General features: G+C 44.7%; 1 protein-coding gene across 1 annotated transcript in view; it reads left to right on the top strand.

The window, feature by feature from the left end:
- Positions 1 to 16,546, top strand: part of RAB7A (RAB7A, member RAS oncogene family) — an 85,537-nt gene that overhangs the window by 52,753 nt on the left and 16,238 nt on the right. The window contains 2 exon segments of the mRNA NM_001133944.1: positions 13,645 to 13,705; positions 16,231 to 16,357. Of these exon segments, the coding sequence (NP_001127416.1) occupies positions 13,653 to 13,705; positions 16,231 to 16,357 (180 nt within the window). The 5' untranslated portion in view covers positions 13,645 to 13,652.

The following is a 16,546-nucleotide window of genomic DNA, read 5'->3' as shown; positions in this document are numbered from 1 at the left end:
GTGGTGTGTGCCTATAGTCCCAGCTGTTCAAGAGGCCAAGGGTGGGAGGATCTCTTGAGCCCCGGCGGTCGAGGATACAGTGATCATGCTCCACTGCACTCCAGTCTGGGAAGGAGGGAGAGACCTTGTCTCAAAAAACAAAAAACAGTTCACACAGCTGAATGTATCTGAGGTGGGATTGAAACCCATGGTTGTGGCCGGGCACTGTGGCTTGCTGTAATCCCAGCACTTTGGGAGGCCGAGGCGCTGAATTAGCTGAGGCCAGGAGTTCGAGACCAACCTGGGCAACATGGTGAAATCCCATCTCTACCAAAAATACAAAAATCAGTTGGGTGCGGTGCCACGTGCCTGTAATCCCAGCTCCTCAGGTGGCTGAAACAGGAGAATCCCTTGAACTTGGGAGGCAGAGGTTGCAGTGAGTCAAGATCGCCCTACTGCACTCCAGCCTGGGTGACAGAGCGAGACTCCATCTCAAAAACAAAACCCATGGTTGTGATCCTAAAACTAGAAGGTTGGCTTTCCATTGTCTTGTTTTGGCAATTACTAGCCATCTTTCTTTCCCCAGTGTTCAGTATAATTAGCAGTCTTCCTGAGAATTTGGGAGCATTTCCTTCTGGTTACCTACAATGGGGACTGTGATCTCAAGTTCCTTAAGCATCTTTGAATGGGACAAAATAGAACCTGGCCTGCTACCTTGCACATGACTAGCTATGGAGCCTTAGACAAGTTGTGTAAATCTTGAATTCTCAGGAAGAAAATGCCATTTGAGCTCTAGCTGAATGCACAAACACTGCACATGCCAGAACCATTCTCCCTCATGATCCATCCAGGCTGATGCCCGCATGGGTGGAGATGCTTGCTGTCTTCCTCCCTGTGCCCTTTTCCCAGCCTCACAAGCAGCATGCGATGTCACCTTTAATAGTGCCACATAAGCTCCATGGGCTGGCTCTAAGGGACAGCACTGTGTTCATGGCACAAAGGCCTGCTGTGACCAGTAGTAACAGCAAAAGTGACTGTACCTTCTGATACTTAGCCACCCCTTCTTGTGACACACATCAGCATGCCTCTGTTGTCCATAGTAGGCTCTAGTAGGATGCAGGGCTGTCAGCAGAATTTATTGAAACCTGGAAATAGGGGTGGGGGGGCGGTGGGGGAAGTGCCCAGGCATTCTTTATGTCTTGTATAATCTCTCTAGATTTTGTTTACTCTCTTCAACTGTTTATTACCAAAGGATCACAGGTCACCAAGCATGAGGAAGTACTGTCTATACGTTTTAAGTAAGAGTCCAGGTAGCACTTATTGTTGTTGCTGCTTCAGAGAATTCTCCTTGGCCAGAATTGTCAGCCTACCTTTTCTTGCTTAGTGGTACATATGAGGTGTCATAATGGGCAAGAGGCTCAAAGTCTTCATTTGAATAAGAGAGTGTCTTGTGCTAAGAATCTGCAGCCCTCAGGGGAGCCTAAAAGAAGGCACTCTCACAGAGGCAGTGACCCGAAAATGTATATCTAAACAAAGACAGGCTGGCATTCTCTATCATCTCTTCCTTGGCCTCTGGGCGTGTCCACTGTCCCTGCACTATTGTTTACCAAGCCCTTGCACCACAGGCACTACTGGGATTAGGAATTTGGGGATGAAGGAGAGAATACCTTCAAGGAGAATTTATCCCCCGTCTCCCCTACCCCCCACAAACACACACCTCCCACCTGCCCTATCCTCCTCCTGCCCTACCCCCACTTGGATGAGAGGCAGAGACCCAGGTAGTCATGATTCAAGTATGCTTTTTAAAAAGGTGTCTGGCCCCCAGGTGCTCTTGGGTTTGAGGGAGTGGTATCCAGGAAGACAGGCTCTCAACACTGCCTAGACCTCACCTGCCCCCTCCAGATGAGCAAGCTCCTGGGCAGAAAGGGCATTACATTAGGGGGAAAGGTGGGACCCTGTGGGAGGAATGGCAAGCCCACTTGAGACAAGCCGTGTGGTGGCTGGGAACGAGGTGTATTCTGGAGAAGGACTGTAAGGGTAGACTAGATATCTCCCTCACCTGGCTGCTTTTATGTGCCCGCTCAGGCCTCTAGCCTTGGTGGATCTATGCCTTTGGGCCTTGTTCCTGAATCCTAACTGTCTCATTGGCCTGCCAAGATAACTTACTGCACCACCCCCCTGATGCTTAGCTGCTCTCTGTACCTGACCCATCAATCTTGCTCTTACTCATTCCAGTCATTTAACATTTTCCAGCATGCTTTCTGGGAACTTCTCTGAAGCTTGTTAAGGGATTGATAACTAGTAAAATGTTTTGACCAGTTATTTTTAACATGCTGAACACTTCTTTTTAGGCATTGCACGTTCAGCTGTTTAGTCTTGCCTTTGAAAACATTCAGTATTTCTGCTGGTAGTGCTGTCTCCTTTGCTGTACTTTGCCATGATTATGTCATCTGGGCCACCAGACAGCAGACCTCTAGATGGCAGGTCCAGCCATCTCTTCTCTTTTGCTCTCCATGTCTGGTGAATGCACATAACATTCCCAGTTTAGCACAGGCGTCTAGATAGACTTCAGCCATAAAATCCTAGCACAAACTAGTATTCCCTCAGTTAACAGTGAAGCTTAAATATAACTAAATACCACTGTATCTTTAAAAATAGATTTGGTTGAGAGTCACCTCAAACTTACCATGTCTAAAATTAAACACAATTCCTCCCCAAGAAACACCTCACTATTTTTCAGACTTCCCTGATCTAAGAAATCCTCTTGGTCCCATGAGACATAAACACAGGTGACTTCCTTGGCGTTTTCCCTCATTTCCCATACCCATCCCAATCCAATCCATCACTAGATGCCATCCACCTTTACTTTGTCCCCATTCCTTTCTGCTTTCACACTGGTCTAGTACAGTCCTCTCTTGCCTGAAGGTGGCGCAGCATCCTCACTGTCCACCGCAGGGTCTCCTACCCTCCCCACTGCAGGCAGGCAGGGCGCTGGCTCTGCAGGATGAACACTGCTGCTTAGAAATCTCCACAAGTCAGGCTTCTCATTACTCTGTGGTTTTGGGACCTTAGTACGGCCCACTGTGTCCTGCGTGATCAGGCCCAAGCACCTCATTTTCATATCCCCCTCCAAGTAAGGCCTTGCATGTGCGTTCTTTAAGGAAAACTGTTTGCTCCCTTTTCCCCCTTCACATCCAGGTTCAGTTCTTCCCAGAGGAATCCTTCCCTAATTCTCCCAACTAAGGTAATTACCCTTAAAGTAAACTTAACACGTCTTGATCACAGTAGTATTTTACTTTCTGCATTTGGTATGATTTCTCCTTATAGTCTCGTATCTACTTTTGCCCTTGGTATATGTTTGAATAATCTAGTAAGATTAATAACACAATGATTAGTAGTCCTGGGGCTTAAAAGTTCTATTCATGGCATGATTTTTTTTTTTTTTTTTTTTTTTGGAGACAGTCTTGCTCTGTCACCCAGGCTAGAGTGCAGTAATGCAATCCCAGCTCACTGAAACTTCTACCTCCCAGGTTCTAGTGAGTCTCCTGCCTCAGCCTCCCTGGTAGCTGGGATTACCAAATATTGGAGTAGAGCTTCCTAACTCTGTAGAAGAGAGAACAGAATTAAATTTTTGCATCTGGGCACAGTGGTGCATACCTATAGTCCCAGCCACTCAGGAGACTGAGGCAGGAGGTCACTTGAGCCACAGGAGTTCTGAGTTTTAGGGCATTATACCAATTGGGTGTCTGCGTTAACTTTGGCATCAGTAGAGTGACCCCTCAGAAGCAGGGGACCACCAGGTTGCCCAAGGAGGGTGAACTGGCCCAGGTTGCGACTGGAGCAGATCAAACATCTCTCCTATGCTGATCAGTAGTGGGATTGCACCTGTAAAAAGCCACTGCACTCCAACCTGGACAACATAGTGAAACCCGTCTCTTGAAAATAAAAAAATTAAAAGAATTTTTTAGGCTGGGCACAGTGGCTTATGCCTGTAATCCCAGCACTTTGGGAGGCTGAGCCAGGCAGATCACTTGAATTCAGGAGTTTGAGACCAGCCTGGCCAAAATGGTGAAACTCCATCTCTACTAAAAATACAAAAAAAAGGCGTGGTGGCTCGCACCTGTAGTCCTAGCTATTCGGGAGGCTGAGACAGAGTTGCCTGAACCCTGGAGGGGGAAGTTGCAGTGAACAGAGATCGTGCCACTGTACTCCAACCTGGGCGACAGAGCAAGACTGTCTCAAAAAAAAAAAAAAAAATTCTTTAAGATATTTGGTCAGCTCCTTGATGTGCTTCTCTCACTAGATATTTTCATTGTAATGAAAGTGTTTATCCTGCCCCCCTAGATCCTTAATGTTTCTTTTCGAAGGCTTCTATCTTTTCCTACTGAGTTTCCTACTAGAGGTGGTAATTCTAAATGGAACAACAGACTGACAGCCTACTTCCCGAGTGCCCCCAAATGACTTCATTATTCCACAAAAGTGGCTTGGCCAGAGCCATCCACTCATCCCCTTCCTTCTTCCTTGTCAGACTACTGGTCTTTCTATTCCTACCCCCTCCCCAGAATGAGTATTTTTAGAAACCAAGTGACTGCTGATGAGCTTCTTTTTCTTCATCTGTTTCCCTATAGGCTCATTGTAACCCTATAGGCTTGGTTTGTTGGAGGAGTAAACAAATTGCCCCAGGAAAGTCTGTAGTACAGTCCCCGGCACAAAGTGCATTCAGTAAGTGGTAGTGATGTCTTGCTGTTTCAGGGGGTCTTCACTATTCAGGCCCTAATTAGATTCCTCAGTTTGGGAAGTTGAGAAGAGTCTGCCTACAACAGACACTGCTGTTCTGCTTGATGCCCAGTGCAGTAGTATTATGTGACTTTCGATGCCTTTCTGGTCTCTCCTCATGACCTTCTCCAAAACTTTATGAGCAAATATTGCTTGCCTACTTCACTCTGAGCCTTGAAGTCTATCAGTTTTGAGGGCAGGATGACTGCTGGGTCTTCTCTAATGGTCATATACAGAGCATGAAGTCTTGGAAGAAAATGAGATGGAGAGAGAGACATTTATCCATGTTCCGTGCTGGTGAAAGTGTGGAATGTTACTTTGGAATCTGCTCAGAAGCCTGCTACTTCCGAACTCCGTATCCCTATGATGCTTCCTTCCCAGTGCTATATTTAGATCATATGTGCAGTAAGTCAATTCTAGTAGGCAAAGTAGGCAAAGACCATCAGTAGACTGAGAGGCACATGGATGAAATGTGTTCTACTAATCCAAGAAATGCCGAGTGATTAAAACATTTGTGAGTCTGATCAGATTATGCTGACAGAGTGTATTTGTAGGTTCATCTCATCATAATTGAAAACAATGCATACTTAGCAGCAAGGGAAATTTTGAGATTATCCATGTGCTGAATATCATGCAACCTTAATGTTAATAACATGGGAAGATATTTAATATAGAAAAAGCAAGATGCAAAGTTACACATGGTATATAACCTCAACCATTTGAAGGAAAACTAGAAAGACATATACTCATACTAATAGTGATTGCTTCTGGGAGATGGAATTGTCAGTAGCTTTTTGTCTTCATTCTTTCGTACCTTCCTGAGTTTTCTACAATTTGATACCATAGTTAGGGTGGGAACAGTGCAGGGGAGCAGAAAAGCCAACTCTGATTAGGACCCAGCTGTGTTGCAGACAGGCAACTTGGAAACACCAAGCAACTAAAATGTTAACAAACTATAGAACATTAATTGGTTTAACTGTCATGGCTTTTTTGAACCTTTAGCATTTGTTCAAATATCTAGTGCTATCATTACGGTTTTGGATCGGGCACAACATGTAAATCAGAACAGTAGTTGTAGACTCTTCACATCAATGGTTTCCAAACTTGGTGTGTATGCCTGAATTGCCATAAAAGACTTGTTAAAAGTCCCAGCCCTCACAAGCCAGAATCCTCCTTTGGGTGAGAGCTGGTACTGCAAAATGGCATGGTAGGACGTGGGCTGACACTCCTGGTAATTCCAGCTCTGCCACTTCGTTGCTGTCTGACCGTGGATGTGATAAACACCTGGTTCAATTTCATCTCCTGCATTTTACATTGTTTTGATGGCTTTGCAGATATAGTAATCCTCTTTATCTGCAGTCAATCGTGGTCTGAAAATATTAAACGGGAAACTATAGAAATACTATTCTTTAACTGGGACTTACAGGAGTGTACCACCATGCCCAGGTAATGTATTAAATATTTTGCAGAGACTGGGTTTCAACATGTTGCCCAGGTTGGTCTCAAACTCCTGGCCTTAAGTAGTCTTCCTGCCTCAGCCTCCCAGAGTTCTGGGATTACAGGCATGAGCCACTGCACCCTGCCATAAGTTTTAAATTGTGTGCTGTTTGGATTAACTTGATGAAAGCTTGTGCTGTCCCACCCAGGAAGTGAATCATCGCTTTGTCCAGGGTTTCTACACCATAGATGCTACCTGCCCGTTAGTCACTTAGTAGCTGTCTTGGTTATCACATCAATATTGCAATGCTTGTGTTCAAGTAACTCATAATTGACTTAATAATGGTCCCAAAGCACAAGATGCTGGCAATTTGGTTATGCCACAGAGAAGCTCTTGAAGTGAAAAGGTAAAAATTATTGACTTAATAAGGAAAGTGAAAAAATCGTATGCCGAGGTTGCTAAAATTTGTGAGAACATATTTTCTATCCTTGAAATTGTGAAGAAGGAAAAAGAAAATCATGCTAATTTTGCTGTGACACCTCATGCTGCAAAAGGTAAAAGCCACAGTATATGATGAGTGCTTAGTTACAATGGAAAAAGCATTAAATTTGTAGGTGGAAAACATGAACATCATCAGTGTGTCCTGACGGATGACAAGTTTGGTTCTTGCTGTGTTTCAGGCATTCACTGGAGGTCTTGGGGCCTATCTCCCATGGATAAGTGGGGACTACTATACTTTGCTTTCAATTCCTGCAACACCATAAAGCCTTCACCTCCACGTGAGCTATTATCCTACCTGCAAGAATTCAGACTTTCGAATTGCTAACTGACCCCCAACTTCCTAGCCCTTTCCTGCTGTCCTCATTTTCACCATAGCAGTCCTTTGCCCTTCCCCTAGGTACCCCTGTGCATTCCTGGTTAACCTCTTTCTGACCACCGACCTCTGCCCACCCAAGCCCTTGAACAATATTTTTCTTGATCTTTTTACCTGCTGGTGTTTCCTTATTTTGTCAGCTTATGTGGCCATTTGACTTTTCTGTGGCATAGATGAAGAAGGTGATGACTGCAGGAGAATAAAGGAAGATGCCAGCTTTTGATTTGTTATGAGAAACGTTGTACTTGAAAGAAAGAATTGTTTCATCGTTCAAATACTGGTACCAATACTGGTAGTTTCGCTCTGAGGAGCTTCTTCCAATGCACACTGGTGAGGTCTGGTTTGGTGGCAGAAGGAAAGAAATGTGTTATGAATATACCTTATTCTAGAAAGTTTTTAGAGGATATTAATATATACATGGATTAATGGATGTTATCTAAAATGCTTTCCTTGAAGGACCAGGTCTCAGAGATCTTATGTAACTCTTTCTTCCTTTCTACTCTGCCGGCTGCAGATTCTCCTGTGAGAGGAAGTGGTCGGTGCTTTAGAGAACTACTTTCCAGTTAGAAATTTCAAACTTTGTAGCCTTTTTTTTTTGGACTTCATTTCGCTCTGTTGCCCAGGCTGGAGCACAGTGATGCGATCTTGGCTCGCTGCAACCTCTGCCTCCCGGGTTCAAGTGATTCTCCTGCCTCAGCCTCCCGAGTAGCTATTACAGGTGTATTTCACCACACCCAGCTAATTTTTGTATTTTCAGTAGAGATGGGTTTTTACCATGTTGGTCAGGCTGGTCTCGAACTCTTGACCTCAAGTGATCTGCCCGCCTCAGCCTCTCAGAGTGCTGGGATTACAGGCATGAGTCACCATGCCTGGCCATAGGCTTTTAAAAAATAATTTCAGTCTTCAGAAATCCATGAAGATGGAAATAGAAATTGGTAACAAAAGCAGAAATTGCTGGTGGACATTTTGAAGCTAACTCTGCTTGGGCAGCTTCTTGTAGCAAAAGTTGGATTTAGTGTGTTTTGTTCCTGGCTTTTTTTTTTGAGATGGAGTTTCACTCTTGTTGCCCAGGCTAGAGTGCAGTGGTGTGATCTCGACTCACTGCAGCCTCCACCTCCCAGGTTCAAGCGATTCTCCTGCCTCAGCCTCCCAAGTAGCTGAGATTACAAGCACGTGCCACCATGCGCAGCTTAATTTTTGTATTTTTAGTATAGATGGGATTTCACCATGTTGGCCAGGATGGATTTCTCAATCTCTTGACCTCATGATCCACCTACCTCAGCCTCCCAAAATGCTGGGATTACAGGCATGAGCCACCGCGTCTGGCCCCTGGCTCTTTTCTAGAAACAAGTGTCCCATTCTTGATCTGGGAGAACATTAAGTACAAAAATATACCTTTTAACTTTTGCCAGTTTAAAGCCATCAATGTCCTGGTAAAAGAAGATGTGGAATTCTTAGGATCGGCTGTTTAGTACCATTTGCAACAACTCTGAAATGCTTAGCAAGCCCTGAGTGAAGATGAAAATCTGCATTTAAATGTAATTTGTCTTACATGATGAGTGGAGATTTTTGTCATTGGAAATTGATTTGAAAAAATCAACAGATTAACATTTTTCTCCAAAGTGGAGGTGGCTGTTTGAGTGTAAAGGTAATGTGCTCCTCTAAGAGTCACGGTTAAGTATAAGGAAACAAAAACATCTGTAATCCCACCACATGGAACAACTTGCTAATATTTGTGTGTATTCCTTTCTGCTTCATGTGTAACCATTTTTACATTTAAATCTTTACTTCTTTGGGAATCTCTTGGAAGAGGAGATGTAGAGATCTTAATTCTCACCAAAATTTTTCTGGCTCTTACCATTTATTGAATTGTTCATCTTTTTGCCACTGAATTTTATAATGCCATATTTGTCAAAATTGTTCATTTCTGGTGTCTCTTTCCTTGATTGGTTTAGTCCTATTCCAGCACCCCACTGTTAATAGTGTATTTTTATAACATGCTTTTCAAGACTGTAAAGGCAAGTCTCTTGTCATTAGTGTTTTAGGGGAAGGGACATTTTCTTGTGTATTTATTTATTTTTATGAATAAAAACGGAATTGTTTAATTAAATGCTCCCCAGCCTCCCCTCCCCACCTCAAAAAAAAAAAAAAAACAAAAAAAACAAAAACAACAACAACCCTGGACTTGTTTAAATAGGAGAGAATGCATGAATGCAAGTCTTTACATTAAGGCTCCCATAGACTGTTTATTCGGATTCTTTTTTTCTCTGTAAAATTATTTTTCTCATTTAGGTCCTGTACTCCTGCTAACCACTGTAATAGTGATTGTTGTATAAATTGGAAAAATCTTTCAGGAAAGTGAATTAGCAAAAATCATGAAAACTTTGCTTTTTTTTTTTTTTTTTTAAGACTATTTTGCTCTTGTTGCCCAGGCTGGAGTGCAGTGGTGTGATCTCAGCTCACTGAAACCTCCGCCTCCTGAGTTCAAGCGATTCTCCTGCTTCAGCCTTTTTGGTAGCTGGGATTAGTTTCCCACCACCACGACCAGCTAATTTTTTGTATTTTTGGTAGAGACAGGATTTTACCATGTTGGCCAGGCTGGTCTCGAACTCCTGGCCTCAGGTGATTCACCCTCCTCGGCCTCCCAAAGTGCTGGAATTATAGGTGTGAGCCACCGCGCCTGGCCAAAACTTCGCTTTGGACTCAGTAATCCCATCCCTAAACAGAATCTGTGAGTTACAGTTGACAAAATCCTTTCCTTGCATGAGAATTTGACCTTTGTTTAACTTTCTAGCTCTGTTTCCCTGGGAGCTAGATAAGGCAGAACATAACATTTGTTTCTGGGCATGGTCCTTATGGTAAAATGTCCCCTGGTTGGTAAATTACATTTGGATGGGAAAGAGCCATGGATGACTGATGGGCCACCCAGGCTTTTGTTTCATGGAACACAGTGACTCTGCTGGGCATGTCCTTATGGGGAGCCTAAGGATCTGTCAAAAGAGATACTTGCACCCCCAAGATTGAGCGTTCTAAGTCAAGGTATTGAGTCGGCACAGTCTCCCTGTGCCTGAGCCGTCTTCTGTATGGACTCTTGCAAGAACTTCTGCTGCTGATGACCTGCCACTGCCCTGCCTGCCAGCTTTGTCTGTCCCAGTCTTTCTCAGTGGACTTGTGCCACAGGTAGCCTGTGATAGTCTTATGAGTCAGAATCTAGAAAGATGTACCCACCCCTCAGCCCTCACAAAGGTGTTGCTGTATCTCAAGGAAGTAATCCCATAGATTACAGCATTTTTTCCAAATTTTTGTTATATTAAATAAAGAGCGGGAATGGCTATTTAAATGCTTAATTCACTCAGAGGAATATTAGACATTAAGACCTAAGGTGGCGTCACGGTCACTGCTTTGTGACACGTGTGGGTAGAGACTCAAAGGGAAGGAAACAAACATGAATTCTGTCATGTAGGAGTGTGGAGGTTGAAGTGTATTTCCTGTTTTTTTTTTCTTTTTAATATTATTAAACAACATTGGTACACCAGTGAAACCTATTAACAAAGCAAGTTATGCAAATCCCTTTTCCCATTCTCAAAGTCAGTCACTTTCATAAATATTCTCCAAATATCTTTGCAGATCCTTTTATCATCTTTTTATCTCTTTTCTTTTTTTTTCCTTTTTGAAAAGGAGTCTTGCTCTATCGCCCAGGCTGGAGTGCAGTGGCGTGATCTCGGCTCACTGCAACCTCTGCCTCCTGGATTTAACCGATTCTCCTGCCTCAGCCTCCTGAGTAGCTAGGACTACAGGTGCGCACCACCATGCCCAGCTATTTTTTTGTGTATTTAGTAGAGATGGAGTTTCACTATGTTGGCCAGGGTGGTCTTGAACTGCTGACCTCAAGTGATCCACCTGCCTCGGCCTCCCAAAGTGCTGGCATTACAGGTGTGAGCCACCACACCCAGCCTTTTTTTCCCTTCCCCAGCACTCACTGCAACCTCTGACTCCTGGATTCAAGCGATTTTCCTGCCTCAGTCTCCCGAGTAGCTGGAATTACAGGCACCCACCGAGCTAATTTTTATTTATTTATTTTTTGAGACAGTGCCTCGCACTGTCACCCAGGCTGGAGTGCAGTGGCATGATCTCGGCTCACTGCAACCTCCGCCTCTCAGGTTCAAACGATTCTCCTGCCTCAGCCTCCTGAGTAGCTGGGATTACAGGCGCGTGCCACCATGCCCAGCTAATTTTGTTTTGTTTTTTGTTTTTTTGAGACGGAGTCTCGCTCTGTCGCCTAGGCGGGAGTGCAGTGGCGCAATCTCGGCTCACTGCAACCTCCACCTCCCGGGTTCAAGCCATTCTCCTGCCTCAGCCTCCTGAGTAGCTGGGACTACAGGCACGTGCCACCACACCCAGCTAATTTTTCATATTTTTAGTAGAGACGGGGTTTCACCATGTTAGCCAGGCTGGTCTCGATCTCCGGATCTCATGATCCGCCCACCTCAGCCTCCCAAAGTGCTGGGATTACAGGCATGAGCCACTGTGCCCAGCAATTTTTGTATTTTTAGTAGAGACAGGGTTTCATCATGTTAGCCAGGCTGGTCTTGAACTCCTGACCTTGTGATCCACGCGCCTCGGGCCTCCCAAAGTGCTGTTATTACAGGCATGAGCCACCGTGCCCAGCCTTTTCTATTTTTAGTAGAGACGGGGTTTCACCATGTTGGCCAGGCTGGTCTCGAACTCCTGACCTCATGATTTGCCCACCTTGGCCTCACCTTCTTTCTATTTGAAACTTGCCCCTACTATCATCATCTGATCTCTATCTTGAAATGTGATACCAGACCTTAGAGTGTGACATTTAAACTTTAACCAGTCAAAGCGGTCCCTGGGGAGAAAGGTAGGGGAATAGTGGGGCTCCACATATAATGGATAGTTTGGGGTATACCTCTCAGTGCTGATTATGATGGAAGACAGAACTCCAAGTCATCTTATACTGCCCATAACTAGCACTAGTAAGAACTTTCTAGATGAATGCTGGTGGGCTGAGATACAGTGTCTTCACAGTCCAGCCATGGGCATGAGGCTTTTGGCAGAGAAACAGCTTGACCCTCTGCATAGGTCATGGGACCTGGGGTGTGTGCCTAGCAAACCATCCTCTAGTCTGGCTCTTATTCCCATACTGTTCTTGTAGCCAGAAACAGACTCTGAAGCCATCGAGGATGGTCACTTTCAAGAGCGTAGGCCTTGTTAGCAAGTCCTGCCCTTTAGGACAGTAGTCAGGTCTGATATTTCCTTTTAGTTAGTGGTCTTGGGTGTAATACCACCTGTTGAGAAAGAGAACAATTGACAGCCGAGCATCTGGAAAGAGGGGGAGAGCTGGATTACCTTGCCTAGAAGCTGTAACCTGCTGCTTCTCTCACTGTCTTCTAGACTCTGTGTTCTGTTACTCATCTCTGTATTTGGCATACCTTAAGATGGTAGTGGCCAGTATTTACTAATCATCTACTGTATTCTAGTCACTGTCCTGAGCATTTTATTCATTTAGTCTTCACAGCATTCTTAGGACATAAGAGCTATCATCTCTGTATTCCTTATTCCAGCAGAGAAATTAAATGACTGGCTCAAGGTCATATAGCTAAATTAATAAGCGGCAAAACCAGAATAGAAATCCCTGTGGCCTGGGTTCATATCTGCTGCTTAAGTCACTCCCACTGTAGGCACTGCTGTCAGCCTTGCCTTCAAAAGGTAGGTGGTTAAAGAGGAAACTAACAAGTAGTTCTTCTGAGTCCCATTCATTTTCTGGAAGTCACTGAGTCATACCCTGGCAAATGAGAGGCAATTACGGCAGGAGCCCTGTCTTGATGAGTAGATAGACCATGCTGTGGCAAGTCCTGGAAGACAGTTGAGCAGAGATCAGGCATTTTTCACATCTTCTGGTCATGAGTAGACAAGGCTGCCTGAAAGATTTTCTGGAAAAGAGTAGTCCCTAGAGCTGCAGAGTCAAGTATTCAGACGGTACCCAACATTTAATACATTTCTACTTGGCATTGAGTATACAGTGGGGAGTAAAACTGTCTTCATGGAGATTATTAGAAAAGGGATAGAACAGATTAATATAGTACATAAAAATGTCAATTAGTGGTAAGTGCTCTGAAGAAAAAGCAAGCAGAGTAACGGGATAGAGAGCAAATGAGGGGTTACGCTGCTTTAGATAAAGCGGTCACTTCTTTGAGAAAGTGATACTGAAGCAGCAACCTGAATGAAGCAAGGACCAAGCTGTTGAGTAAGTTGGAGCATTAGTTCAAATTGCCGATCCATTCAATTGATCCGCCACCCAAGCGAGAGAACACATTCTCTCCAACAGCTTGCAGGGGCAGGATGGCCCTGCTGTGCTGTTCTGCCTAGCTCTTGGGTCCAGAGTTCTGGTGAGTGATACTGTTCTTTGTCAGGGCCCTCTGGGTGGAAAGAAGATAACTAGCAGGAAGGTTCAGGGCCCTGCACTGTTGGGGCTGCTCAGACATTTGTGCAAGGGAGGTGTTTTGTCTTGGTGTTTCCATCACACTCACAGTGATTTCTCCTTTTCCCCCTTTAGTTTGAAGGATGACCTCTAGGAAGAAAGTGTTGCTGAAGGTTATCATCCTGGGAGATTCTGGGTAAGTTTCTCATGAATTTGAGCTAACAGATTGGCTCAGAGCTAAGCCTCTCTGCTGCGGAGCCCACACTGTCCGTGCTGCCACTTCCTGCTTTCATAGTGAGGCTTAGGGCCTTACATGTTTCCCTCCATGGCAGAAATTTAGATGATCCCTTGTTATATAACCTTTTGTTCTCTGGTTTTTAGCATGATTTTTATGGGGAACGGATGGCTATTTGAACTCAACTAAGGATAGGCATTTTCATGGAATCCCTTTTCTCCAAGCCGGCCAGGCTGGGGAGTCTTCCTTACGTGGATGTATTGCCATTGGCATCTGGCCTAGCAGATGTGCGTTTTTTTTGTTTGTTTTGTTTTGTTTTGTTTGAGACAGAGTCTCGCTCTGTCGCCCAGGCTGGAGTGCAGTGGTGCGATCTCGGCTCACTGCAAGCTCCACCTCCCGGATTCACGCCATTCTCCTGCCTCAGCCTCCCGAGTAGCTGGGACTACAGGCGCCTGCCACCACGCCCGGCTAGTTTTTTGTATTTTTAGTAGAGACAGGGTTTCACCGTGTTAGCCAGGATGGTCTCGATCTCCTGACCTCGTGATCCGCCCGCCTAGGCCTCCCAAAGTGATGGGATTACAGGCGTGAGCCACTGCGCCCGACCCAGATGTGCGTTCTTAGTACACCATACAGTATCCTGCTGCTGTGCCTGCTTCAGATCTATCTGCAAAAGAGCCTGAGACGGCAGAACTGGGTTCTAATTCTAGATGTGCCACTAACCATGTAGCTAACTCTCATGGCTCTTAAGATTCTGTGGTAGGTTGGGTGAGATGGCTTATGCCCATAATCCCAGAGCTTTAGAGGCTGAGAGGAGGATTGCTTGAGCCCAGGAGTTAGAGACCTGTCTCTACAAAAAAAATTTAGCCAGGTGCCGTACCTGTAGATCCAGCTGCTGGGGAGGCCGAGGCGAGAGGATGGCTTGAGCCCAGGAGTTTGAGGCTGTAGCAAGCTATGATCATGCCATTGCACTGCAGCCCGAGTGACAGAGCAAGACCCCAACTCTTAAAAAGATTCTGTGGTAGGCTTTTCAGACTTGGCATCTGAAGGGACCCATGAAAGCTTTGACTCATTGGAAGCTTATGTATTTTTTAAAATAACAACAATAGCAAATGCAGGTATGCTTCTTTATTCCAAAGTCCCCTGCCCTTCCTTTGAAAAGCCAGAGGTTTTTCTGTCTTGACTGGCTTATTTGAATCACCTGAAGAACCTTTTTTTGTATGTGTGTGAGAGACAGGGTCTTGCTCTGTTTCCCAGACTAGAGTGAATGGTGCAGTCACAGCTCACTGCAGCCTCAACCTCCTGGGCTTAAGCTATCCTCCCACCTCAGCCTCCAGAGTAGCTGGGACCACTAGTATGTGCTACCACTCCTGGTTAAATTTTTGTATTTTTTGTAGAGACAGGGTTTCACCATGTTGCCGAGGCTGGTCTCAAACTCCTGGGCTCAAGCAATCCACTCGTCTCAACCTCCCAAAGTGCTGGGATTACAGGCTTGAGCCACCATGCCCAGCCTTTGAAGAACCTTTTATTTGCTAGCATTTGCCCAGCCCCAGACCAGTGGGCTAGGGCCTAGATTTGTGCTCTCTGTCCTACCCTGCAACTCCATCCCCGTCGGGATGGAAAGATAGTGCTTTTAGGTCTGCCTTCCCCAAACTTGTGCAAAAAGTCTCACCAAGCCCTTGTTTAATTCCAGGTTTTGCCACCTCTCCCCTTGTAGATTCTGGCTCAGATGGTCTGGGTTGGAAAACACTGCCTTCGGCTGTCTAGGTACCTCCAGGTTCTTTAACACAAATATGAACATGTTCCTTTGTGGCCAAGAAAGGTGATATCACTGGCTATGGGGGAAGGTTTTTGTATTATCTTTAGGTTACCTTAACCTCATCACACAAAAATCACACATTGTCTCTTGCTGAGTTTTCTTACTGGAAAACATATTTGGAGGAGCATTCTTTGAGGTAGATTTGTTTTGGTGATATATTGGTGCTTTTTCTGCTTCAGATTTTAAACTTTAAAGCAGCAAATTGTCTGAGTGGTGTATGTCTGCTGAAAGCCAAGGTCTTCCCCCTGGTGTTACTTCATCAAGCTAAATAGCAGCCACTAAACGGAGAAACATCTAAGATAGCAGGGATACTGTTGGAATAGCAGAGCAGTCTTAATAGTGAAGCTTCTTTTAGAAAGGAGTATATTTGCTGGCATCCTTCTAGAATGGAAAAAATAATACTAGGCTCTACCATTTGACCTGGCTGTGCCAAAACATGTAAGCAGCTTTTCCACATCTGCCCCACATCTGTACCCTGTATTTTTACCCAGATAGAAAACACAAAACTTCAGAAGTGTAATGCTTGGAAGGCTACTGGCATTGCCCTTTGCTGTGAGGGCAGTTTCTTGTCCTTCAGGTCAGGCAGATTCTTTTAAATGCTTCAAGTAATTCATGTCAGTTTCAGGACCCTCCTATTTGACTTATACTTCTGGTTTTTCTCCATTTTCAGAGTCGGGAAGACATCACTCATGAACCAGTATGTGAATAAGAAATTCAGCAATCAGTACAAAGCCACAATAGGAGCTGACTTTCTGACAAAGGAGGTGATGGTGGATGACAGGCTAGTCACAATGCAGGTAAGCACATGTCTTGGCTGTGCTGACCAGGCCTTGACAGTTCATTTAGTCTTAATCTTTCCTCATGTGTAGACATTTTCCTTCCCTGTTCTTCAAATCTTATTTTCCTATTTGTAGATAATTGGCCGATACTCAGTTAAATTTGAATTTCAGATCAATAGTGAATACTTTTTTAGTATACTTCTAGTG

This window comes from Pongo abelii, chromosome 2, assembly GCF_028885655.2.
Source record: "Pongo abelii isolate AG06213 chromosome 2, NHGRI_mPonAbe1-v2.0_pri, whole genome shotgun sequence".
NCBI lineage: Eukaryota > Metazoa > Chordata > Mammalia > Primates > Hominidae > Pongo > Pongo abelii.
This window is presented reverse-complemented; position numbering and strand designations above follow the sequence as displayed.